General features: G+C 36.2%; 1 protein-coding gene across 1 annotated transcript in view; it reads left to right on the plus strand.

The window, feature by feature from the left end:
- The first annotated feature begins 477 nt into the window (after positions 1–477).
- LOC109104111 (RCC1 and BTB domain-containing protein 2-like) overlaps positions 478–26592 on the plus strand; it is a 28060-nt gene continuing 1945 nt past the window's right edge. The window contains exons 1-7 of the mRNA XM_042740030.1: positions 478–543; positions 576–581; positions 1696–1838; positions 4233–4423; positions 22083–22209; positions 23310–23449; positions 24274–24404. Coding sequence (XP_042595964.1) covers positions 478–543; positions 576–581; positions 1696–1838; positions 4233–4423; positions 22083–22209; positions 23310–23449; positions 24274–24404 — 804 coding nt within the window. The remainder of the gene's footprint in view (positions 544–575; positions 582–1695; positions 1839–4232; positions 4424–22082; positions 22210–23309; positions 23450–24273; positions 24405–26592) is intronic.

Raw genomic sequence — 26592 nt, forward strand, 5'->3', positions numbered from 1 at the left:
GTTTTCACATGTAATCACATGTATTACTATTTGCTGGATTAGCCATCCAATTAAAAAAATATATATATTTATTGTGGAATATATGCATGTGTCAGGGGGCATGATTTTTGATTTATTGAGTGTGTTTTAAATAATTATTTGCTCTAAAGTAATGTGTTAAATACCTGTTATTGATGAGCATGCTGTTAGGAAATGTTGACATGCTGTCAGGATATGATATTTAATTCTGTTACTGTCTTTTGAAATGCTGCAGTTGTTGACTGTAGCTGTCTCAACTGTCAGCTGTGAGTTTTGTTTTGCGTTATTATGCATTCAACACTTCTCTGTGATACTTTTCTCACACCTAATATTGACAGTGTTTCCTTTCATGTTTTCATAGTAAAATGATAATTGTATTTCTTTGGGGGGGGGGGTTACTGTACATTACTTGCTGTAATTAGCACATGGTTTATCTCAAGGCTCTGTGTTGACAGACTTATGGCTGGGGTTATAACTGCAATGGGCAGCTTGGTTTGGGTAACAATGGCAACCAGCAAACCCCTTGCCGGATCGCCGCCTTACAGGGAATCAACATTGTACAGGTGACAAACAAAGACCTCTGGGTATTAATCAGTGGAGTATGGGGGTCTACTGAAATGAGGTGGCTTCTGTAAGAAAGCCTTAGTTGATAGCTTTTACTTTGCAGCAAACAATATATTATACATTAAATTAAAATATAGTATATTCTATGTTCATATTAACACACGTTTTATTAAAGCCAAATCACATCAAAGTCTCAGTTTTATGCGTTTATTTTTCCACATTGATAAAAAAATAAGTGTATTAATACAGTAAAACGCAGTGTTATTTTAGTATTTATTATACACTATTCCAGTATATATTAATGTTTTGAATTAGCTATTAATTAATTACTAAATTTATAAAATAAAATTTAAAAATGGTGCTTCTGTTATATGCTTTTATCAGTTTTTTTGTCAGGTTTTTTTGTAAATGCTTATTTAACTAATTTTATATTTATTTTGGTTTTACTTTTATTATTTTAGTACTTCAGCTTATTTTATTTCAGATAGTTGCAAAGGAAACATTGTTTATTGTATGTTTTAAACATAAATTACATATATCTAATATTTATATTTTCAATTATTTAAGCCCTATTTCAGATAACAAAAAAATTAAGTTTTATTATATTTATTATATTATAATAATGGCAGATTTATACATTGTTTTCTATATGTTCTGTTTTGTTGTTCTGTCAATTATTTTATAATTCCGTTTTTTTTTTGCTGGCACCATCTCTTTAGTAAAATCATCCCTGTTATTAAGTCAAATTATTTGCTTTGTATGATCTTTTAATGACCCACAGACAAAAAGCTAAAGCAAATAGAATCATAAGTAATATTTGACAAAATAATAATAATAATAATAATAATAATAAGCAAATAATAATAATTACACACACACACACACACACACACACATATATAAATGGTCGTGTCAGTCCTATCAGTGGTATAAAAGCAGCTGAAACAGCTTAAGGCCTCCCTGTCAAAACCACATAACCAAATAATACTCACATTTGTCTCAATTACCCCGCATTATTGTAAACATTCAGTTACAAAATAAATGAATCATAAATGGCAGATATGCCAGCAAATAAGGTGTTTCAATCAGCCCTGAACTGTCTTGATTTTACAGGTATCATGTGGATATGCACACACACTGGCTCTTACAGATGAAGGATTTATTTACTCTTGGGGTGCAAACTCATACGGGCAGCTTGGTACTGGAAACAAAAGCAACCAGGCTGTGCCCACCCTCATCAACATGGACAAGGAAAGGTAAGATTCAAACGCAGCCTCCCACCTGACAGATTTAACAGTTGATATGGTGGAGATAATTTGCCTGTCATCTCATCTGATTTTCTGTGCATTTGAACCCATCTGGGTGACATTTTAGACATACTGGAATTTATACACTTAGTTCCTGTCATGCATTTCCTTAACATTTAACAAAGAAATTTCAAAAAAAGTAGGTCAAGTGAAGTATGTTGTCTACACTTCATATAGCTGTTAAGGAAGCTATAGGAAGTCACTTCACCAGAAATCTTCATACGTGGGTGTTTGCTCAATAATTGTGGGAAACTCAGAGAACTCTTCACAGACAGTTGGAATTTGAAAAAGGTGTTTTTGCTTAGTTGTAACCATTTGAACTCTGCTTAAACACTAAATATAATCAGTATATATTGGCTTATCTGTCACTTTTTAATTCTCAAGTTTTACTGTGACATTTGAAAATATTCACATGAACATTTTTACATTTATCAGAAATGATATATATGATCAAAATTTATATTATATTACTATATATAACATTCTAGCCCTAGACCACAATCAAATTTATGTTGGTAATGATGACAGACTCTGTACATTTTTACTTGATATGGATTAATCTAACAGCCTATCACACAGCAGAAATAAATGTGACAGCAGGCAGTCAGTGCATGTTGCTAACAAGTCTGCATGTTCTGCTTGTCTCTTTGTGAATGAATGGTGGCGTTTGGTTTACTACACAGACTCAAACAAAAATGATGCTAGCAGTGTTTTCATTGCCTCAATATATGAAGACATGGACACATGAACTTCATCTCCAGAGCTGCACTCCAGAGCTGCACTCCAGAGCTGCACAAGTTTCAAATGCTTTTCACCATTTTATTTGAGAAAACCTACCACCGAATACACACAGAATCTCAAAGATCTTCAGGATAAATGGCCAAAATAAAAGACCAAAGAAATATAGCACTATGAAAATATTTCTAAAAATGTTTTTAAATATTTTTATTTTTTAAAATTAAAAATGAAATGTTTTATTGTTCCGTTTTGTTGTTCTGAAATTATTTTATAATCCTTTTTTTTTTTTTTTAGCTGGCACCATCTCTTTAGTAAAATCATCCCTGGTATTAAGTCAAATTATTTGCTGTGTATGATCTTTTAATGACCCACAGACAACAAAAACTAAAGCAAATAGAATTATAAGTATAATTTGAAAACCCCCCCCCCAAAAAAAAAAAAAAAATACAAATAATAATAATAATTATATATATATATATATATATATATATATATATATATATATATATATATATATACACACACACACAGGTGCATCTCAATAAATTAGAATGTTGTGGAAAAGTTCATTTTTTTCAGTAATTCAAATCAAATTGTGAAACTCATGTATTAAATAAATTCAATGCACACTGACTGAAGTAGTTTAAGTCTTTGGTTCTTTTAATTTTGATTTTGGCTCACATTTAACAAAAACCCACCAACTTCATAAGCTGAAGGCCACTGTCCTGGGCAGTGAAACCTGGGCTTCCATACCACCGTAGCAGTGCCACAAACTGATCACCTCCATGCCTTGCCAAATTGAGGCAGTAATTAAAGCAAAAGGAGCCCCTACCAAGTATTGAGTACATGTACAGTTAATGAACATACTTTCCAGAAGGCCAACATTTCACTAAAAATGTTTTTTTTTTTTTATTATTGGTCTTATGAAGTATTCTAATTTGTTGAGATAGTGAATGGATGGGTTTTTGTTAAATGTGAGCCAAAATCATCACAATTTAAAGAACCAAAGACTTAAACTTACTTTACTTCAGTCTGTGTGCATTGAATTTATTTAATACACAAGTTTCACAATTTGAGTTGAATTACTGAAATAAATGAACTTTTCCATGACATTCTAATTTATTAACATGCACCTGTATATATGGTCGTGTCAGTCCTATCAGTGGTCCAAAAACAGCTGAAACAGCTTATGGCCGCCCTGTCAAAACCACATAACCAAATAATACTCACATTTGTCTCAATTGCCCCGCATTATTGTAAACATTCAGTTACAAAATAAATTAATCATAAATGGCAGATATGCCAGCAAATAACATGTTTCTATCAGCCCTGAACTGTCTTGATTTTACAGGTATCATGTGGATATGCACACACACTGGCTCTTACAGATGAAGGATTTGTTTACTTTTGGGGTGCAAATTGTTAAATTTGATAAAAATTTATAAACAATGCAATATTGTATGTGGTGGGTTGTTCATTTTCTGCCAGTTTTAATGTTTACCAAATTATTATGTAATTTATCTTCTACATCAAACATATAAAAAAAGCTTTAACATGTTTGATCATTTAACAACAGCATCTGTGACACTCATTTGTCTCCTGCAGATTAGTGGAGGTTGCTGCGTGTCACACCAGTCACACATCAGCGGCGAAAACACAGAGCGGTCAGGTGCTGATGTGGGGTCAGTGTCGGGGTCAGGCTGTGGCCTACCCTCACCTCACACACTTCACCAACACTGACGATGTCTTCGCATGCTTTGCCACACCGGCAGTCACCTGGCATCTTCTGTCTGTGGGTAAGATCTTTATTCCACAAGCAATTTTCTGGCCACTCTTTCCATCAGCCTTGGTTTCTGAAGTATATTTTCATTTCATTTACTCCATAATCATTTCAGAAAGTTCTTTGATAAAGTGTCAAGTCTTGGATCAAACCAACCAGGCAAACAGTGAAAAAAAAAAACAAGACTTCAAAGACACTGAATTAAAACAAGTGGGCAAATTAGTACAATGGGCTACAATTTGCTGGAAAAAGGAAATAATTAATTAAATATATATATATATATATATATATATATATATATATATATATATATATATATATATATATATAATATATATATATATTTATATATATATACATACACACATACACACACAAACACTTAGGAAATAGGAAATATTATCACAATATTTTTTTTTTCCATGTCACAATATTGATATTTATAACACTATTTGTTTCCCATTAACCCTCTGGAGTCTAAGGGTATTTTTGGGGTCTGGAGAAGTTTTGTCATGCCCTGACATTTGTGCTTTTTTCAGTTTCTTATAAATATCTAAATGGCTAAAGTCTAATCTCACTGTAATCAGCACAAACTAGGCTATAATAATATGTGAGCAGCATGTATGTACATGATTGTGTTTTTGAGAAAAAAAATTTTATGCGTGGTTACTGAAAAACTCAAAATGTTAAATCAATTGAAAAAGGCAATAAAACCACACCATCGAAAATTGGTTCCCAGGAATTTTGAGAACTGGAGCTTGTAGCCTAGAATTTTTTTTTCTAAATGATGTGAAAATCATCTTGTTTACTCACTTACAGAAAACAATATATTGATTTAAATTTTCTAAGACACTTTTTGTTGCGAGTAGGCGTCAACTATCATGAATTCACACCTGAGAAGACAAAGGCCTGCATAATGAGCTGCATAATGAGCCATTCAGTCAGCTGTGTCACTGAGAGGGATGAGTTACAAGAAAGAATGTGAGGACAAGATAAATCTATATAATTTTATGTTTGTAGTTTATTTAGAATATATTTAATTATCCCCCAACATAATTTAATATTCACTTGTGAGTGCAGTTAAACAGTTTATTAGGAAAAATCAAAGCTGACTTTCAAACTGATTTTTTTGCATCATTACTCCAGTCACACAATCCTTCAGAAATACTTTTTAACAATCTTATTTTCTACAAAAAACATTTATTGTTATTATTATCATTATTATTTATATATTATTATTATTATTATTATTATTAATGTTGAAAAGAGCTGAGAATATTTTTTTTTTAGATTTTAGATTTTTTTAGGGGGGGTAAATTGAAAGAACAGCAATGATTGTTACATTTGTTACAGTTACATTTATTGTTACATTTATATTATTTACATCAAGCTTTTGAATGGTATAGTAGTGTATATTGTTATTGAAACTTCATAATATTTCACTTGATTATACATTTAGTCAGGAATTATAGTTTGGAAAAAGTCTTTGGAAAAAGTCTAACTAGTAAAATGTTTACACGTTATGTGAAAACTAGTACAAGTAATATAAATAAATAAAAAGAGAGTTACTCATGTTTATGAACTCTGCTGAATAAAGTGCTTCATTCTTCTTTTTTTCTGAGGAAATCCAAATCTCAAATCCTCAACCACATGACATCTTTTTGGGGTGATTTATGTCTTATTCCTCTCATCGCGAAGCAAACAGTAAAATTAATAAAAACTTGAAGAACAGTCTCGCTGCTTTGTCTTCTGTTGTGTGGGCGTATTCAAAAGCCGCGCGCGCTTCAGTGAAACATTTGAATCTCAAAAGCGCGCTCGGCGCGGGGGCGTGGTCGCATTAGAAGATAATGAAGCGAGACGTGAAAAACGGACATCGCGTTGTTTTCATATGGATTACTTTATCACAGAATATTTGTTTTCAGCAGCACTTGTTTAGGTTTAAAAGTAGACATGTCAGGCTTTCTATAGATATCTCTCTCATGTCTCTTCGTTGAGTATTCACTGAGTTACAGTTCATTTTAATGACGCATTTGTATCTGAAGACCAGCGCAGACAAAGGCTGCAGACAGCACTCCTTGTTTGTTATCTTTATTTTATAAGTGCACAAAGTTTTTGTTGTTATTATGTCTGTATACAAAAAAAAAGTAGACCCTTTACAGATTCGATTGATGTTATTGCACTTATCTGTACGATCAAACTGAAAGTGTAATTTAAGTTCTTTTCGGGGTTATCAGGAGAAAATACCCCAAAACGCGTATACGCGTTAATCGACTCCAGAGGGTTAACAGGGAAGGAAAACCTTGTATTAAATTCTTTAAATATATTATTATTATTATTATTATTACTTTGAGAAGTAGATTTTATTATACAATAATTATATCTCTGTCCTAATTTCTTTAAGTTAAACTAAACTTTTTTCGTCAGTTTATCGTGAAGATCTTTGAGCTTCAATGTGTATTTTATGGTAGTTTTTCTCAGATTAAACTGTGAAAAGATCATGATGTGACTTATGTCCTCATATATTGAGACAGCAGACAATGAAAACATTGTGAGGATCACTCATGTTTGAGTTTGTGTGGTAGACCAAACTACACCATTCATTAACACACAAACACAAAGAACATGCAGACTTATTGGCACCATGCACTGACTGGCTGTCTATTGTTAATGTCATGTTTATTTTTATGCTGTAAGAATATAAAATCACCAGGGAAATAGGTAGTAGGGGAGAGCAGGTCACAACTTAATACTTTTTGGCTATCTCAGTTTGTGTAAATCTACAACCCATATTAAGAAAGTTGGGATGTTTTGTAAAACGCAGTAAACATACTCGGTTACAAACATAACCTCGATTCCCTGAGATACAGGAATCAGTACTGCATCTGCTAAGATGTTATGGGAAAAAGAATTTTTTTTCTCCTGAAGCCTTTTTAAATAACGCAGTGTAACTGAATGGCCATTGGTATGTGCAGTACACTTTAAAAATGAAACAATGGCTCGGCAGCAGTGCTGCATGAACCTATGGCCACGAAGCCCGCCAAAGCCTGCCAGAATGGACTGGGCCATCTTGCTATTAAAGCGGGCACTTCGCCATAGGAATTAGGTTACTTTGACTGTAGCGACTTCACTCGTACTGTGTCTGCTAAGAAGCTGTGGGAACCAGTACAATCACGCCGTGCTTATGACAGATGAATGACTACATTCATTTGTAACATTGCCCAAGGCACCTCAGGGCCCAAGGGGACAAGAATAGTAAACACCTCCCAAGGCGAACGGGCTAAGCTCACAGAGGTCACGCTGAAATAACGCAATGATTGTTCCAGAAGACTTGCACAGCCCCGGCACCCATGAGGGCCGAGAGCGCACAAGTAAGTCCTCTGATGGGTTAGAGCATGTTACGGCCAAACTCCTGCTCAGAGTGGTACTGCGTAAGCAGGTGCATGCCAGTTATGCAGAAAGAACCCTAGCCTGCAAGGCAGGGACGTCCAGGTTATAAAACCTAGCAAATGTGGACAGCGAGGCCCAACTGGCCCCCGCACAAATTTCCGCAATGGACACGCCACTAGACCATGCTCAAATAGAGGTGACGCCTCTAGTTGAATGGGCTCATACTCCAATGGGGCATTGCAGGCCCAAGGAAGAGTAAGCAAGCATAATAGCGTCAACTATCCACTTAGAAAGTCTCTGCTTCGTGACCGGATGCCCTTTAGCGCGGCCACCAAAGCAAACAATGAGCTGTTCAGACTGCCTAAATGGGTCAGAACGCTAAATGTAAACTTTCAGCACCCTGATGTGGCAGAGTAAATTCAACTCCTGGTCCTCTTCTGAGGGAGGAAGTGCAGAGAGTGTAAAGACCTGTGCCCTGAATGAAGTAGAGAGCACCTTGGTATATGCCTCAGTTTCAGAACGACCTTAGAGTCTCACAGCACCTGTAAGTTTCCCATTCGTTTGAGCGATGCTAATGCTAGCTGCAGAGCTGTTTTCAACGGCAATCATCAACGACAGGGACCAAAGGTCAACAGACTGCAGCGGCTCAAAGGGAGGACCCTTCAGGCCCCTCAGAACAGTGGGCAGGTCCCACGTAGGGACAGTGGATTCAGCCTCCCAGCCCCCCTCAGAAAACTGACAACAAAGTTGTTTATGCCCAACGACTGGCCAGCTATAGGAACATGAGAAGCCGTTATAGCTGCTACATAGACCTTGAGTGTGGATGGGGAGCAACCCTTATCCAACAGATCCTGCAGGAAGGACAATATCACTGATACGTCACAGACGGGTGGGTCTTCGCTGCGGGTTAAGCACCAGGCGGAGAACACCGACCACTTAAGGGTGTAGAGGGATCTTGTAGATTGAGCTCTAGCCTGAGAAATGGTGTTTAGAACATACTCTGGGCTCCCATCTAGTGGCCAAAGATGCAGACCCCACAGTTTGGACCGGGGGTGCCATATCTGAGAGAGGAGATACCGCCTCAGGGAAATGGGCCATGGGGCTGCTATGAGCAGCTGCGACAGCTCTGATAAACAATGCTGGTTCCTCCAGAGCAGGGCCACCAGGAGAACATGGCGTTCCTGATTCATCTGATTACCTGCGGCATCAGGACGATTGGGGGAAAAGCATGGAGGAGGAGGTTGGGACAGTCTTGGGCCAACGAGTCCTTGTCCTTGCAATAATAAATAGGGCAATGAGAGTTGTCTTTTGAGGTGAAGATGTCTACTTCCGCCTTGCCAAAGATCAGTTTTTTTTTTAAATGTCTGCGGATGAAACATCCACTCTTCTGAGGGGACTTTGCTTCGTGACAACATGTCCGCTCCTTGATTTAGTTTGCCCTGAACGTGTGCTGCTCTCAGCAAGTGCAGGTTGAGCTGAGCACATTCCAGGAGGCGCTCTACCAGCACGAAGAGGCACCTCGAGGAAAGCCCTCCCTGTTGATTTATGTAAGACACTAGGGCTGTGTATTGCCAAGAATCTGGTGATACGATACGTATCACGATACAGGGGTTGCGATACGATGTGTTGCGATACAGTGCGATACTGTCAGCAAGGCAATATATTGGGATATTTCCTTTTTTAGGAATAGGTTATATTTTTAGGAAAGCTGTCATTAAGAACACAATTCAATTCAAGTTTATTTGTATAGCGCTTTTTACAATACAATACATAAAATTAAGTTTCTACAATATTTAGTAGTCACTTATCAGTGGTGATTGTCAGTTTAGTAACATATGGCAGAAATGTACAGAAAAATCAATTAAAGACATAATCAGTCAGACGATGAACACTATTAACAGCAATTATATTAAACCTATAGCAAAATTTGGTAGTTCTGTATGTTGTAAGAACACACCACCATATGCAAACTTTAGCAATAAGTAAATAAAAATTATTTAACCAGAACACAGTGGGGATCCAAGATGGCGGCTTAGAGAACGGTCGCGTTATTCAGACGGTGCGGGCTATTACATTCATTTATCATTATTTTCGGCGGAGGAGCTCATTATTTTCTGTGTTGCTGGCTGCATAGTTTGCTATGAGTTTAGACACCTACTTTTTGAAGCAATCGACCAACATGCCTCAAAGGAACACTAAAAATTCGAGCAAATCAGAGACAGAGCTTTTTGAAGTGATGGTGAAGATTGTGCTACTGTTAGTTCAGATGCTAGCATTAGTGTTTCCGAACCGGGCCCACGACAGATTATTAAGGAAGTCACAGAAAACATTTCGAAATTGATTGATGAAAAGTTAAGTCCACTGTCACAGCTCTTGCAACAACAGAACGAGAAGATAGATGATCATGAAAAACGAATCACCGAAACTGAGAATCGAATTTCCGCGGTGGAAGATGCTGCCGCCCCGGTCGAGGGTAAATTGGAGACGCTTGCGAAACGAGTTCGGGAATTAACAGAACATGTGGATGATTTGGAAAACAGAGGGAGAAGGAAAAACATACGTATTGTTGGGCTCCCAGAGAATGCAGAAGGTGATCGCCCTGTTAATTTTTTCGAATCCTGGCTGCCGAACTCTCTGGGCATTCAAACGAAATCTGGCCGCATGAAGATTGAACGAGCCCATCGCGTTCCAGGCAGAGCTCTCAAGACGGCATCCCCGTATCCAAGGGCAGTTTTGTTGAGATTTCATAACTACGTAGACAAGGAACGGGTCATCACAGCAGCGAGAGAGTTGGGTAACGGTGAGAAGGCTTTGATGTTCGGAAACTCCAAGGTGAAAATTTTTCAGGATTTCTCAGCCGCGGTTTTGCGTAAACGCAAACAATTTGACGAGGTCAAGAAGCGTCTGAAGGCAGCCGGTGCCACTTATGCGCAGCTTTATCCTGCATCTCTCAAAGTCACATATCGAGGAGCTACCAACGTGTTTCAGGATCCAATTGAGGTGGACAAATTCTTGTCGTCGCAGGAGGGAATATCCCTGTGAATGTTTTTTCATTCGTCATGCTGGCAATGAAAAGGACTTGGGTATGTGTACGCCACAATATGTAGACAGATATACTTTTTCTTTTTCTTCTTTTCGGCTTTGGTTAAATTAGGCCCTCTGTCACATGGACATGCTGTGTGCGTTTAAGGTCCGCAGGTCTGTCAGCGGTACGGGGTAACCAACTTTCTTTTGTCGTTCAGGGTCCCTTTTACACTGAATTGCGTTTTTTGAACCATTTCAGAGTAATGACTGGTTCTAATCTGAGTACAGTTTGTACTGTTTCTTGTATTATAGTTACGTGTTTATTGTTGTTGTTGTTTTTGTTTTGCACTTTTCAGCTCACCTTTGATGTTAACATGGGACTGTATTTCTGCTATAGGAAACATTTTTGTCGGGATTTGTTTTTGTTCTTCTTCTTTTTCTCCCTTATTATAAAACATGTCAGTTAGTATGCTTAAAATTTGTTCCTGGAACGTTAATGGGATACATACACCCGTGAAGAGGAAGTCAATTCTCACATTGCTTAAAAAGGAGAATGTTGATATAGCCCTTTTACAAGAAACTCATCTTGATGATAAAGAGAACATCTTAAATTGCAACAGCTGGGCTTTAGTCATGTCTTTTTTCTCCTCATTTACATCGAGGAGTAGAGGAGTGGCCATTTTGTTAAAAAAATCTTTACCTTTCAGGCTGATAAATTGTATCAAAGATAAAAATGGGCGTTATGTGATTGTGAAGGGTTTGCTGCAAGATGAAGAAATCGCCATTATGAATGTATATTTTCCCCCTGGTCATCAATGTGATTTTTTAACAAATGCATTCGTCAAATTGTTGGAATTCAAGGTTACTCGTTCTATTGTGGGAGGAGATTTTAACTGTCAACTGAACCCACTTATGGACAAATTACCTTCAGGTTTGACTCCCTCATTTCAGGCTAAATTTATTAATTCTTTATGTGAAGATTTGGATTTTGTTGATGTATGGCGTGCACAGCATCCAGCTGATAAAGAATTTACTTTCTATTCTAAACAACATTGTTGCCACACAAGAATAGACTTTTTCTTTGTTCCTAAGGGACTGTTACAATTTATAGATTACAGCGCTATTGGAAAAATTATAATTTCAGATCATGCTCCTGTTTTTTTACATTTAAAGTTGCAGAGTCCTTTTAATCAAACGAGGTATTGGAGATTTAACCCTTTTATTCTTAAGGATAGCAAATTCTGTTCTTATTTTATGTCAGAATTCCAATCATTTTTTGCTATCAATTCTCCCTCTACAGAAGATAAGTCTCTGCTATGGGAAACGATTAAAAAGCTTTTTCAAGAGGTCTTGTAATTTCTTACACCTCTAGTAAGAGGCGGAGGCAAATAGAACAGAAGAACATTCTAGATACAAAACTTAAACGAGCAGAGAGTGATTATGTTCAAAATCCGAAGTCAGCAAAATTAAAGGAAATTACTGCTTTACGTTCTGCTTTAGAGTCCTTTGCATATAAGTTCTGCTGAGAGAAAAGTTAGGTTCGCTAAGCAAAGGCTCTATGAACATGGTGATAAGCCAGGGAAATACCTGGCTTATCTTACTAAGAAAAAAGCAGACTCACAAATGATATCTTCAATCAAGGATGATCAGGGGCATTCTTCTTCTGATGTTACAATAATTAACAATACATTTGTTAACTTTTTTAAAACACTATATAAAGCAGAGTCCCCATGTAACTCATTAAGCCTTATGGATGTGTTTTTTTCTAAAATAGAGTTACCTTCTATATTGGAGGATCAGAAGCTTGCTCTTAATGGTCCTATTTTAAAGGAGGAGGTGTTATCAGCAATAGGGAGTTTGCACACTGGGAAAGCCCCTGGTCCAGATGGACTAAGTTCTGAATTTTATTCAGAGTTTCAAGATTTTTTTTTGGTAGATCCTCTTTTAGAAATGTTTAATTATTCATTAGAGAATGGTATTCTACCTCCTTCCTTACGGGAAGCTAATATTTCTCTGATACTTAAAAAGGGAAAACAACCAGAAGATTGTGCCTCTTATAGGCCAATATCCCTATTAAATTGTGATTTCAAAATTCTTTCTAAAATCCTTGCTAAAAGGCTTGAAGACTTACTCCCTCAACTTATTAAAGAAGATCAAACTGGTTTTATTAAGGGACGTAACTCTGGAAATAGTATTCGTAGACTATTAAATATTATTCAGTTTTCACATGAGCAGAAAATGGACAGTCTTGTTGTCTCAATGGACGCAGAAAAGGCGTTTGATCGAGTTGAGTGGCCTTACTTTGTTTTATACATTATCTAAATTCGGTCTGGGTGAAAAATTTGTTAGTTGGGTGAAGCTGTTGTATACAGGCCCTCTTGCTGCTGTTATAACTAATGGCTTACGTTCTTCCAGTTTTGGGATCAGTAGGGGCACTCGACAAGGCTGTCCATTATCACCCCTTCTTTTTGCTTTAGTAATACGAACCTTTGGCTGAGGCAATTAGGTCAAATCCAGGTATACATGGTTTTGGCTATAGCCAGTAGGCAACATAAGATTAATCTTTTTGCTGACGATGTGCTCGTTTTCTTATCTAAACCGGACATATCTATAATTAATCTCATAAGTGTCATTAAAGATTTTAGCGTCTTCTCAGGCTATAAGATTAATTTTAGTAAATCTGAAGCTATGCCACTTGGTAACCTACAAACTGTCCCTTCAGGTTCACTTTCTTTCCCATTTAAGTGGTCTACGATGGGCTTTGTATATCTGGGAATACATATAACCCCTAAATTTGACCAGATGTTTAAATCAAATTTTACTCCTCTTTTTAATCGTATTAAGCTTGATCTAGAAAGATGGAATACTCTACCTATTTCTTGGCTGGGGCGCATTGCTCTTTTGAAAATGAATGTTCTCCCAAGATTGTTATACCCGATTCAGATGATTCCAGTTCTTTTCTTACAGAAAACATTAAAAGATATAGACAGATGGTTCAGTTCTTTTATATGGGCTAATAAAAGACCTCGCCTTAGGATTAATATATTGCGTTTACCAGAGGATATGGGTGGCTTGGGTCTTCCGGATATTAGAAGATATCAACTTGCTGCCCATTTACGTTATATAAACTACCTGAATTTCTGAAGACCCAACTTCATTGTGGCTGGATATAGAGTCCTTTCAATCACAAGTCCCTCTTCAAAATTTGCTTTTTATTTAAAAAAATGAAGACAGTTAGAGTAGCTTGTACAAACCCAATTACTGTAAATTCTGTGAAAGCTTGGCAGTCTGTTAGGCGATTTGAGGGCAAATCATGTTTAACATCGCTTTATACTCCAATATGTAACAATCTAGATTTCCCCCCAGGTATCAGTGATTCACGTTTTCGACAGTGGGCTCTTAAGGGGCTTTCTAAACTAAAAGATCTTTTTGATAATAATATTCTTATGTCTTTTAGTCAGATTTCCCAAAAATACAACTTAGATGGGCTGGATTTTTTTCCGCTATTTACAAATAAGAAATTATATTCAAAAGGATACAACACTTCTTTCTAATGTATGTTCTTCAGAAATCGAGAAGCAGCTTTTCGAAATGCACTCGATTAAATCTATAAGATTGTTTTATGATGAGTTATCAGAGTATCTTGACACTTCCACTCATTTTCTTAAAATAATTTGGGAAAAGGAATTTAATATACAAGTAACAGAGGAAGATTGGTGTACGGTTTGGGAAAATGCAAAGAGTCTGAGTATATGTAATAAAGTAAGAGCTATCCAGCTCAAGATTCTTCACAGAGCTCACATTTCTCCTTCCCAGCGTAGCAGATTTAGGGCTGATTGCTCTCCTTTCTGTCCCAAATGTAAGACAGAAATAGGTAGTCTTACTCATTGTTTGTGGTTTTGTAACAAGATACAGAGGTTCTGGTGGGGAGTTTCTGAAGAACTGAACAAAATTTTGGGGATTACTTTGGTTCCAGATCCAAGGACTTATTTGCTGGGAGTGTCTCCTCCTGTGGGTCTTGATAAGTGCAAAATTAGGCTTTTTAATATTCTGATTTTCAGTGCAAAGAAATGTATACTTTTAAAATGGATATCAGATAAGGCTCCCTCCATTAGGATGTGGCATCAAACTATTCTTGAATATCTGTCGTTAGATTACCTGACTTGTATTGTACATGATAAGACTGGAAAGTTTCATAAAATTTGGGAACCTTTTATGACATATGTTGAATTTGACATTGCTTCCATCCTGACAAGAGGATTTATCTGAGGATATTATAATCTCTAATATTTTTTTTCCCGACTTAGTGAATTCCCATGTATGTGTATAAAAGTACGTAACCCTTACTTTTAGGGTGTGAGCTGATTTTGTGGTGTTTTTTTTTGTTTTGTTTTTGTTTACCTGTCATTGTCATTATATTATCACAATTTTGTAAGGATGTTATTTCTTTGTGAAAAGTGAAAATAATAATAAAAAAAAAAAAAAAAAAAAAAACAGAACACAGTGGGATCGGCATTTGCAATAATCAGTCCCTGTAACATTCAACTTTATTGAACCAATTTTTGTGCAGTACAAGTAAAGGGTGGGAGTGTTAGGAATTAAAGTGCTTGCAGGATCCTTTAGTTAAATGTTTAATACGTATAAAATGTATTTTATAAAAAGACTATATATATATATATATATATATATAATATATATATAATATATATATATATATATATATATTATTTTATAAAAAGACCATATATATATATTTAGAACCTGCTTTAAAGGTTCACAATTTCAGTTTACAATTGTGACATACAATGTCATAACATTTTGATCTGAACAAAAATGACATCTGCTTATTATCAATAAAAAAGTGCTTACAGGATTCCTAAAGAAAACAAAACAATTATAAAACAATAAAATAAATACAGATGTTGAGCCTTTCCACTTGGATTTCAATGGTTTTTCATTTTGTATTTAAAATGTTCTGCATGGAATCGCCGAAACCGCGACATGAGCACCGCCCCAACTGCACAAAATGGTCCCAAAATAAGAGAAAGTTGCAGGCGCGACGAGCTGCGACCCTAACGCCAACCTCGACCCGCCCCGCCCCTCGCGAGCCCCTCTTCACACTGGACGCGGCGGGACCGAGGCAGCGCCCTCGCCATGGTCCCCTGGTGGACATTACCACAAAAGCCCAAATGACGACACACTTCAGCTTTGTAAATCGAACCAGGAACAGGGACAATTCTTTCACCCTACATTACTAGCAGCAATATTAATGCAAACATTAGTGGTGTGCTTTAAAGCTTGTATTTCCTGTTACTCTCACTGTCGTTCAGAGATGAAGACTGCCATCTAGCGGTCGGGATGTAAACTCAGAACGAAACAACTGGCATGAATCTTGTACTTTTTATTTATTTTTTATTTTTTTTGTAAATATCGATATTCCTTTTTGAGAATCACGTGTATCAATATTTTCTCGTATAAGACACCACAGTTATGCTGTCCGAGCGGACCAGAACGTGGTGTCCCCTCAGGTCCAGTAGGAAGGTTTGACAGGCCTGACATAACCCCAGCATTTCGAGGCAGTTGAAGGGAACCTTGTCAGTGTCCTTGATTTCTGTCAGGGTTAGCCATAAGTGATGCTCAAGCACCACCAGACTGGTCATGGAATGCCCTACAGCCTGAGCTGTTGTTTTGGTGGCTACTTTTTTTTTCCCCCCGAAAGAATTAAAGTGAAATGTGACAAAATGCTCCATAGGTGGGACACATTATAACATGTGAGGGGCGTGTTGTAACATGAACATATAACAGCTTAAAATGTTTTCTGAGCTAATAAAAAATATATATGTTCAAGGCAAACTAAAACAGTCAGTCATTTATGGTAAATACAATATATATATATATATATACACACACTCACCTAAAGGATTATTAGGAACACCATACTAATACTGTGTTTGACCCCCTTTCGCCTTCAGAACTGCCTTAATTCTACGTGGCATTGATTCAACAAGGTGCTGAAAGCATTCATTAAAAATGTTGGCCCATATTGATATTATAGCATCTTGCAGTTGATGGAGATTTGTGGGATGCACATCCAGGGCATGAAGCTCCCGTTCCACCACATCCCAAAGATGCTCTATTGGGTTGAGATCTGGTGACTGTGGGGGCCATTTTTAGTACAGTGAACTCATTGTCATGTTCAAGAAACCAATTTGAAATGATTCGAGCTTTGTGACATGGTGCATTATCCTGCTGGAAGTAGCCATCAGAGGATGGGTACATGGTGGTCATAAAGGGATGGACATGGTCAGAAACAATGCTCAGGTAGGCCGTGGCATTTAAACAATGCCCAGTTGGCACTAAGGGGCCTAAAGTGTGCCAAGAAAACATCCCCCACACCATTACACCACCACCACCAGCCTGCACAGTGGTAACAAGGCATGATGGATCCATGTTTTCATTCTGTTTACTTCAAATTCTGACTCTACCATCTGAATGTCTCAACAGAAATCGAGACTCATCAGACCAGGCAACATTTTTCCAGTCTTTAACTGTCCAATTTTGGTGAGCTCGTGCAAATTGTAGCCTCTTTTTCCTATTTGTAGTGGAGATGAGTGGTACCCGGTGGGGTCTTCTGCTGTTGTAGCCCATCCACCTCAAGGTTGTGCGTATTGTGGCTTCACAAATGATTTGCTGCATACCTTGGTTGTAACGAGTGGTTATTTCAGTCAAAGTTGCTCTTCTATCAGCTTGAATCTGTCGGCCCATTCTCCTCTGACCTTTAGCATCAACAAGGCATTTTCGCCCACAGGACTGCCACATACTGGATGTTTTTCCCTTTTCACACCATTCTTTGTAAACCCTAGAAATGGTTGTGCGTGAAAATCCCAGTAACTGTGCAGATTGTGAAGTACTCAGACAGGCCCGTCTGGCACCAACAACCATGCCACACTCAAAATTGCTTAAATCACCTTTCTTTCCCATTCTGACATTCAGTTTGGAGTTCAGGAGATTGTCTTGACCAGGACCACACCCCTAAATGCATTGAAGCAACTGCCATGTGATTGGTTGATTAGATAATTGCATCAATGAGAAATTGAACAGGTGTTCCTAATAATCCTTTAGGCGAGTGTATATATTATTATATATAATATTATTTATTATTATTAAAGTCTGTTGCTCACTGGCTTTGAATACACATACAGATCATGGGTCACAGGAGGGCATGCTCCCGAGCAAATTATTTGGGCTATAGGAAAATTATAGGAAATAGGAAGTTTCCGATAGCACGTGAAGACAGCAGAGAAGTGCTCTTGCTCAACACAGTGGAGTGAATCGATTTGTTAATTTTTGGGTTTATTATTTTGAGTCGTATGGGATGTGGATGTGGACCTGTTAATGTCCTGGCAGTGACAAATAGCTTGTTTTATATTTAATTTAATTAATTTAAAAAGCACCTTATTTGTTTAAAGATTTGGGAAGTCGTGGCCTAATGGTTAGAGAGTCAGACTCGTAATCCAAAGATTAAGAGTTCGAGTATTGGGCTGGCAGGAATAGTAGGTGGGAGGAGTGAATGTACAGCACTCTATCTACCCTCAATACCATGATTGAGGTGCCCTTGAGCAACTCACTGATCCCCCAACTGCCTCTCGGGCACCGCAGCATAAATGGCTGCCCATTGCTCCGGGTATGTGTGCACTTTGGATGGGTTAAATGCAGAGCACGAATTCCGAGTATGGGTCACCATACTTGGCAGAATGTCACGTCACTTTCTTTTAAAGTGTTTGCAAACCAAATGTTATTACACTTTTGTTTATTTTGGAGGTAGGCTTATTTTTAATTAAAAAAAAAGTGCACAATACACTACTTTTGAATGCATTATTAGATTTGTGCATAACAATGCAATTAATCACAGACAATAATGTGATTAATCGTGATTTAAAAAATGTATCGTTGCCCAGCACTTTTATATATATATATATATATATATATATATATATATATATATATATATATATATATATATATATATATATATATATATATATATATTAACTTTTTTCATATAAAATGACAGAATTATTTCAAAATAAAAAACAACTCATTTTGGAGTTTGAAAACAAACACACCATAAAACACTGCTATACAGCATAGTTCAAAACATTGTGTGCAAATAGATGAAGAAACATTTAGGTATTCAGAAGAACAGAGTTGAATACAACACACCCCTCCCTCCACACGCAAGAGAAGACAAATAGACAAGCCAGTACGAATGCTTTAAATTTCTTAAAATAATAAATTCTGAACTTTCAGGTTCTTCCTCTCAGTATTTCTTCACCTGTTTCTGATGGTTTCTCAATAGCATTCATAAAAGTAACAGTACAGTTATGTCGCTACCTTCATAGAATTACAGTTCTAATAGCAATGCATGTTTTAACAGTGTTACAATGTGCCCCCACCACAACTGGCATTTAAATCTCATTAAAATTTTATCTAAACTTCTAAAGGTTTGTAAATTTAAACAATAGGAGGTTTGTCTCATTTTAGATAAACACTAAAAATTAGGATGTAACATTTAAATTTAGTTTTGCTACAATTAAATGTTCAGTTATATCTTCCAAAGATTAGTGTATTTTTCTCTGTATAATGTTGATACGGCAACTAGAAAATGCATGGTTTTATTTTTCTAGCATGTGTGGAAAATTTTTAACAATGTGTGTTACAACTAGCCCTGCTTTAGGTTGTGCCCTGCTCTCCCCTATTTCTTTATTAAGGTGTTTTACCACACCATTAGCTTTTAATACAGCTTCTTAATACAGCTCCTTCTTAGAATTGAGTCATATAACTTATTTTAAATGTCTTCAGTGGAAAGTCGTTTATCAAAACATCTGCAAGTTGTTTCATGGGTTCAACTAGGGTTGGGCCGATAGACGATGCCATCATCCATTGCCGATGGCTGATAGATATCACAATGTTGAGCTGTTGTTCTGAAAGATAATGCCAGCTTTGTGATTCCCCCTCTCACCCACACCACCTGTCCCAATAATGTGTTCTGAAAGAAAATGACGTGTACTACGTCAACCCCTAATGTGAATGAATACAAGATGGGAGGAAAATATGAATTTCAATACTTTAGTTTTATCATTGGGTAATTGTACTGTATATAAATTGCGGACATCATGGAGCCTGGCATTATGCCTGGCATTGAAACTGCTTTTGAATGCACAATCTCTTTTTAGTTTCAATTTCGATTTGCAATTGCACATATTCTGTTTATACGATGGAGCGGCAGTACTTACCACATGTTTTACAAGATTAGATGTGCGTCAGTGGTGCTCAGAATCTGCAAATCATTCGCCATCGTCCTCAGTCATCTCTCCTAACTTTGTTTATGTGTAAGTGAAATTTTAAGTACTGTAATGTAACAGGCAACTGTTAGCAAATGTTATTTGTTTTCCGTGCCTTTTTGAATATGGATTTATGCTTCAGGCACACCCCCTAACCATTTTAGAGAGTATCCCAGAACAAATCAGCGCAATCAGCGTTGTTTACATTCAGCATGTGGGATTACTCATGGTTTTGTTATCATATTACGGATTTTGAGTCACAGATTGGATAATTTTTCAGATCAGCAAAAAAAGTACAAATAAATAAATACAATTTACTGAAAGCTTACTTTAAGTACTTCTATACTACAGCAAAAACTACTAGCTTAACTAATAAAGTTAGTAATAAGACAAGAACAATTACACAAATTACAAGCATCTGAATACAACATAACACAGTTACAAATAAAGTCAGTAACAGTATTCAGGTGCAGAAATATAATAATTAAGTGTAAAATAACACAATAGTGCTCACTTCACAGGTTTAATACAGATTAATCTTTGTTAAAGCTGTGGTGTTATTTGATTAGCAGACAGAAGCAAGTATTTATTGGCTGCTGTCCCTTTACGACCAAATGAACGGGCCTAATACTGACACATATCCAGTTTCTTTCTCAGTTGTTTACTGTGTTTAGAATACCTGCCAAAATGTGTATTTTAACATAACTTTGTGTGTATGTGAAAGATGAATCAATTCGGTGTTCACACAGTGTCTCTCTCTCTGCGTGTGCGGCAGCGGCTGAGCACACAGAAAACAGCGCCCAAGTTAAAATTGCTTGAATGTGTAAATTGGCAAGAAAACGTGCAAATGATAAAATTTCACTCTGTGATGGTTCAACTTAACAGTTAATCCGCAAATCACATATGTGTCGAACCGTGGGGCCTGGTCTGTATTTTTTACCAATGTCCTTGCTACAATTCTGTGCTTTGATCGTGAAAGTATACTTGCTTTCTATGGAGGATCAGAGAGCTCTCAGATTTAATCAAAAATATCTTAATTTGTGTTCTGAAGATGAACGAAGGTCTTAACAGGTTTGGAACGACATGAGAGTGAGTAATTAATGACAGAATTAAAATTTTTGGGTGAACTAACTCTTTAAAGTTATCCAGTAGAAGATTATAGAGTAAGCAGGTGCAGATTGCTATATTTTGGTATGTATTCTTTCTTTCTACCAAGATCTGGCAACACTGAGTCAAAACGTGTCCTTTCTTTCCTTTCTTGAGTTCTTGCTCTGCATATACAGAAGACACAACTCTGATACGTGTTTGAATTGAAGTCTGAAGTTGAAGTCTATTTGTTCAGTTCAGTTCCATACACTGTATAGAATTTCACTACCTGAATTTTTCACTACCGAGAGTCAGTTTGGTTGTAGTATGTTTTCATTGCCGTAAATTACTGAACTGTGTGAGTACAGAAGAGTTCTAAGCATTAAAGGTGAACTGACAACCAAATTTAGCTGTAGTCTGTATGCGGCCTATATGATTTAATGTAAATCATCAGCATTTTAATGACAAAACTTTAAATGTGTTTTTACATGTGGAAACTTACTGTAAGTCTGGATGCTTTACTTTGTGAGAAAGTTGCTTTAAACTAGGCCTGCACGATAGATCGCATGTGATATTTGATGCGCATCTTGTCAGTAAAGCCGGTTCTGTAATCAGCGGTAAATCTTCATCTCCTGCCCGCTTTCACATGGAGCAGCATTAACTACACAGGGCCGTTGTTCACTGACAAGCTGTGCAAAACATGATCATATTTTGCGCGTTTTTGCACAGCTTGTCAGTGAACAATGACTCTGTGTAGATAATGCTGCTCCATGTGAAAGCGGGTCTACTTTAAACAAATAATGTATTATTTTCTAACTCTTTTCTGCTCATTAGATGGAGATGACTACCTGACTGTTGCCCAGTCGCTAAAGCGAGAGTTCGACAGCCCAGAAATCTCTGACCTAAAGTTCCTGGTTGATGGGAAGTGCATTCATGTGCACAAAGCCCTGCTTAAAATCAGGTAAATTAAATAACATCTCTAAAGTTTTTTGCGCTGTTTTTAGCCCTATTTTGTGTATAAGAAGTAAAAACGTTTTCCTCAGGTATGTAAACAACATCTGAAAATAGTCTGTGAATTATCAACAACAGAGTGGGGTTTTCCCCACTTGTCATTTCCATGCTTTTATTCAAATCTTGGCAGCTGAACTCTTTTGACATGAACATGTGCAGACACATTCTTGAGCGTGCTTAAACGCACTATTGCATAAGTATTGCTCTTTGTGTTTCGAAATTCACTATGTTAATATTATGAAACATATTTTCTGTATCTTATTAGAGCAAAGTTAGACCCTTACTTTTTCCCAAGGAGATTTAGGGGGGCAATGATAATTTTGGGTTAGTGTTTGTAAAATAGAGGCAATCAAGGAGACATTTACAAGCAAAATTATATTATTTGTAGTTATTATTAAAGTTTAATGTAATATATGCAATTTATGTAATATTTATATATAAAGACTTCAGATGCAAAAACCTTGAAGTACATCTGAGATTTTTATTTTAAATGAGCATTTTCTAATCAGGCTTCCTATGGCTCTTTTATTCTCACTGGTCTACAGATGAAATGTTAGCTACACTATTCAAAAAGGTCATGCCTTGTAACAGGTTTGAAATCATATAGACAATTTATTAACTTCAGTAATGATAAAGCAAGCCCAGACAACTATACTGCCAGTCTGTATGAAGTCTGCAGTGTCTTAGATCATGCTGTGTCCAAATTCCATAAAATGTTTCAACCTTAAACAAACATTTGCACTGACATGGGTATGCTTCTCTTGCATGGGCACCTAGCTTTCTGGGTGTACAAAAAAAAAAAAAATAAAAAAAAAATATTACAATATGGCATAAAATCCTAATTGTAATTTATTTCTTTTTTTTTTTTTTTTAACTGTTTACTTCTCTTTGATGTTTGAGCTTTATATTAGGTGGGCTAGTATTTGTCTTTGCTGCAGTATCTTAAAAAATTTGAATATATGTGAAATTTCACTGGTATTATAACATATTTTAATTACAATTAATACAACGTTTTCAAAAATAATAATAATTTTGTGTTTGTATTGATAGGTGCGAGCATTTCCGAGCATTGCTGAACGAGACCGATGAAGAGACCATAGAGATTCATCAGTTTTCTTATCTGGTGTATCGTGCATTCCTGGAGTACCTGTATACTGATACCATCAACCTCCCACCTGAGGATGCCATTGGTAAACCACACCCTTCATGACTGCTAGATCACGGTCATACATCCATGATCTGAATTACACTGATTTATTTGTTTAAATCCACAAATACATACATGTTTGACATGCTTTTAGATGGAGTCCAACATGACACAGTGGAAAAACTTGTTAAAGGTTTAGTTCACCCAAAAATTTAAATTGTCATTAATTACTCACCCTCATGTCATTCCAAACCCACAAGACCTTCATTCATCTTCTGAACACAAATTAAGATATTTTTTATGAAATCCGAGAGTGACTTTCCGAACCTGACTTTCCATAAACAGCAACGCAACTACAATGTTCCCAGGTCCAGAAACGTAGCAAAGACATCATAAAATAATCCATGTGACATCAGTGGTTCAATTGTAATTTTACGAAACTATGAGAATTTCTGTGTGAAAAGAAAACAATAATAACAATTTATTCAACAATTCTTCTCCCCGATTTGCCGTCCCATTTTGGACAGTACCCCAGAACGTAATCAACATAATCAGCGTTTATCATCAAAAGTATTCTCGTAGCTTCATAAAATTACGGTTGTTCCACTGATGTCACATGGAATATTTTTACTGATGTCTTTGCTACGTTTCTGGATGTGGGAACATTGCAGAGCTCTCAGATTTCATCAGAAATATCTTCATTTGTGTTCTGAAGATGTTCAAAGGACTTACGGGTTTGGTACAACTTGAGGGTGAGTAAATAATGACAGAATTTTCATTTTTGGGTGAACTAAGCCTTTAACTACACCATAAAGCAGCATTTTTTTTGTTAAAATATCTGACTGATGTTGTGTGGTGTTTGTAAAGGTCTGCTGGATTTGGCCACATACTACCGTGAGAGCCGTCTGAAAAGACTGTGTCAGGAGACCATCAAGAGAGGCATCACAGAGGAGAACGCTATAACACTGCTCTCAGCTGCTGTCAAGTATGAAGCCCGGGTAAGTGTGCACACTCACACCTTCAGTCATACATCCATTCAGTTAAATACAGGTCCTGTTCCAAATGTTAGTGAGATAAAAATTAACATGTTACTAAGCTAACAACACCATGCTCAAAATTTCCAAAGATGATGTGAAATACACAAGAGACTCGACAAACATTTTGTTAAGCTAACATCTTAATACACTAATAAAAAATACGACGAACATATTAACAACTCATTCTAAAGATTCAGATGTTAGTGTATTGCTAAGCTAACAACAGATACTCTAAAAATCACAGATTTTTTTTTTTTTTTTTTTTTTTTTGGGGGGGGGGGTAAATGGATGTTATCTTATTGCTACAGTACAATACAGTTTGATGTTATCTAATAACTTCATAATCTAAGAAGTGAAAAAAGCACAAATATTTGGTGAAATAGCTTAAAGGAGACAAATAACTTTCATAGTCGGTACAGTGGATTTTGATTTTAGCGTATTGCTAAGTTAATGGCTTTATACTGTTTGAAATAGATCATTTGCTGATGACTTTATACTCTAATAAGCAAAAAACAAACATAAATATGGGTTAAAACAGCTGACTTCAAGAAGACTTGACTTACATTCGCAGTTTGATGTTAGTATATTGCTAAGCTATGACTAAGTACTCAAAGATTGTTTTCATACCAACTATGGGGCCAGATTCATGAAATATTCTTAAGAAAATTATATAAAGAATATTCTATTTTTCTTCTTATGATTATTATGTTAATCTGCATGCAGCAAAAAAGATGGCTTATAGGGTGTTTTCATTTAGTTGATCAGCGAATCCTCAGCAAGAATTGGCAAGAACTCCATACAATTAGATAACACTAAAGCTTGCAATTTAATTCCTAAGGGGAAAAAAAATAAGATTAAATAAATATTTGAGAACAACATTTTTTACAGATTTGTATTTATAAACATTCTTACGAACTTCGAATTTATACTTTAAAAAATTTCTTAAGAAGTTTTTTTTTGTTAATCTGGCCCCAGAAAAACAAAAGTAGTGACCTCAGGCTTTAAACAAATTTGGGTCCACTTTAAAGGATCAAATGTGATATCTACCCCAAGATAGCACCATACAGTTATAACTAAAAATAGCACATACACACGTGGTCAGAATTTTTGGTACCCTTGGTAAATCAAAGAAGTCTGTGAAAATAAATCTGCATTGTTTATCCTTTTGATCTTTTATTTTAAAAAATCACAAAAAATCTAACCTTTCATTGGAGAATAAGAATTTAAATTGGGGGGAAATATTATGAAATAAATGTTTTTTCTCAAATATACATTGGACACAATTACTGGTACACCTTGAAATTCTCATGAGTGAAATATATCTGAAATATATTGCCATTCATATTCACAATTTTGAGCACACCAGGGTGATTATGAACATGACATTATCCAGCCATGGCCTCCTGTTTCACATAAATATAAATGGAAGGGAAAACAAAGGCCAAATTCCAAATTAATCACCCATCACAATGAGAAAAACCAAAGAATATATTTCTGATGTGCAGCAAAAGATAACTGAGCTTCACAAATTAGAAAGTGGCTTTAAGAAAAGAACTAGAGCAATGAAAATTCCCATTTCCACCATCAGGGCAATAATTAACAAGTTCCAATCAACATTAAATGTTATGAATCTGCCTGGAAGAGGACGTGTCTATATAGTCCTAATGCATGATGAGAAGGAGAGTTTGAGTGGCCAAAAACTCTTCAAGGATCACAGCTGGAGAATTGCAAAAAAAAAAAAAAAAATTATCAACAGCACCTATAGTACATCACCACATGTTTCAAGAAAAAAATCAAGAAAAGAAAATGCTTTCACCAAAAAACAATCTTCAGCATATTCAGTTGTCAGACACGACAGAAGCTTAAAATGGGAGTGGCTTCTATGGTTAGATTTAACTAAAATATTTGCTTTTTAGCAGCAATCTCAAGGATCTGGAGTGATTCTGGAGGAAGGAATTGTCTCTGATCTCTTGTCAGGTGTTCTCTAAACTCATCAGGCTTTATAGGAGAAAACTCCTATACCATTTTGGCAAATGGAGGTTTAAAAAATGATTGAATAAAAGGGTGCCGTTAATTGTCCAAAGTGTAGAGAAAAACATTTATTTCATAATGATATTTCCCCCCATTTTAAATTCTTATTCTCCAGTAA

Source organism: Cyprinus carpio, chromosome B15 (genome assembly GCF_018340385.1).
Source record: "Cyprinus carpio isolate SPL01 chromosome B15, ASM1834038v1, whole genome shotgun sequence".
Taxonomy (NCBI): domain Eukaryota; kingdom Metazoa; phylum Chordata; class Actinopteri; order Cypriniformes; family Cyprinidae; genus Cyprinus; species Cyprinus carpio.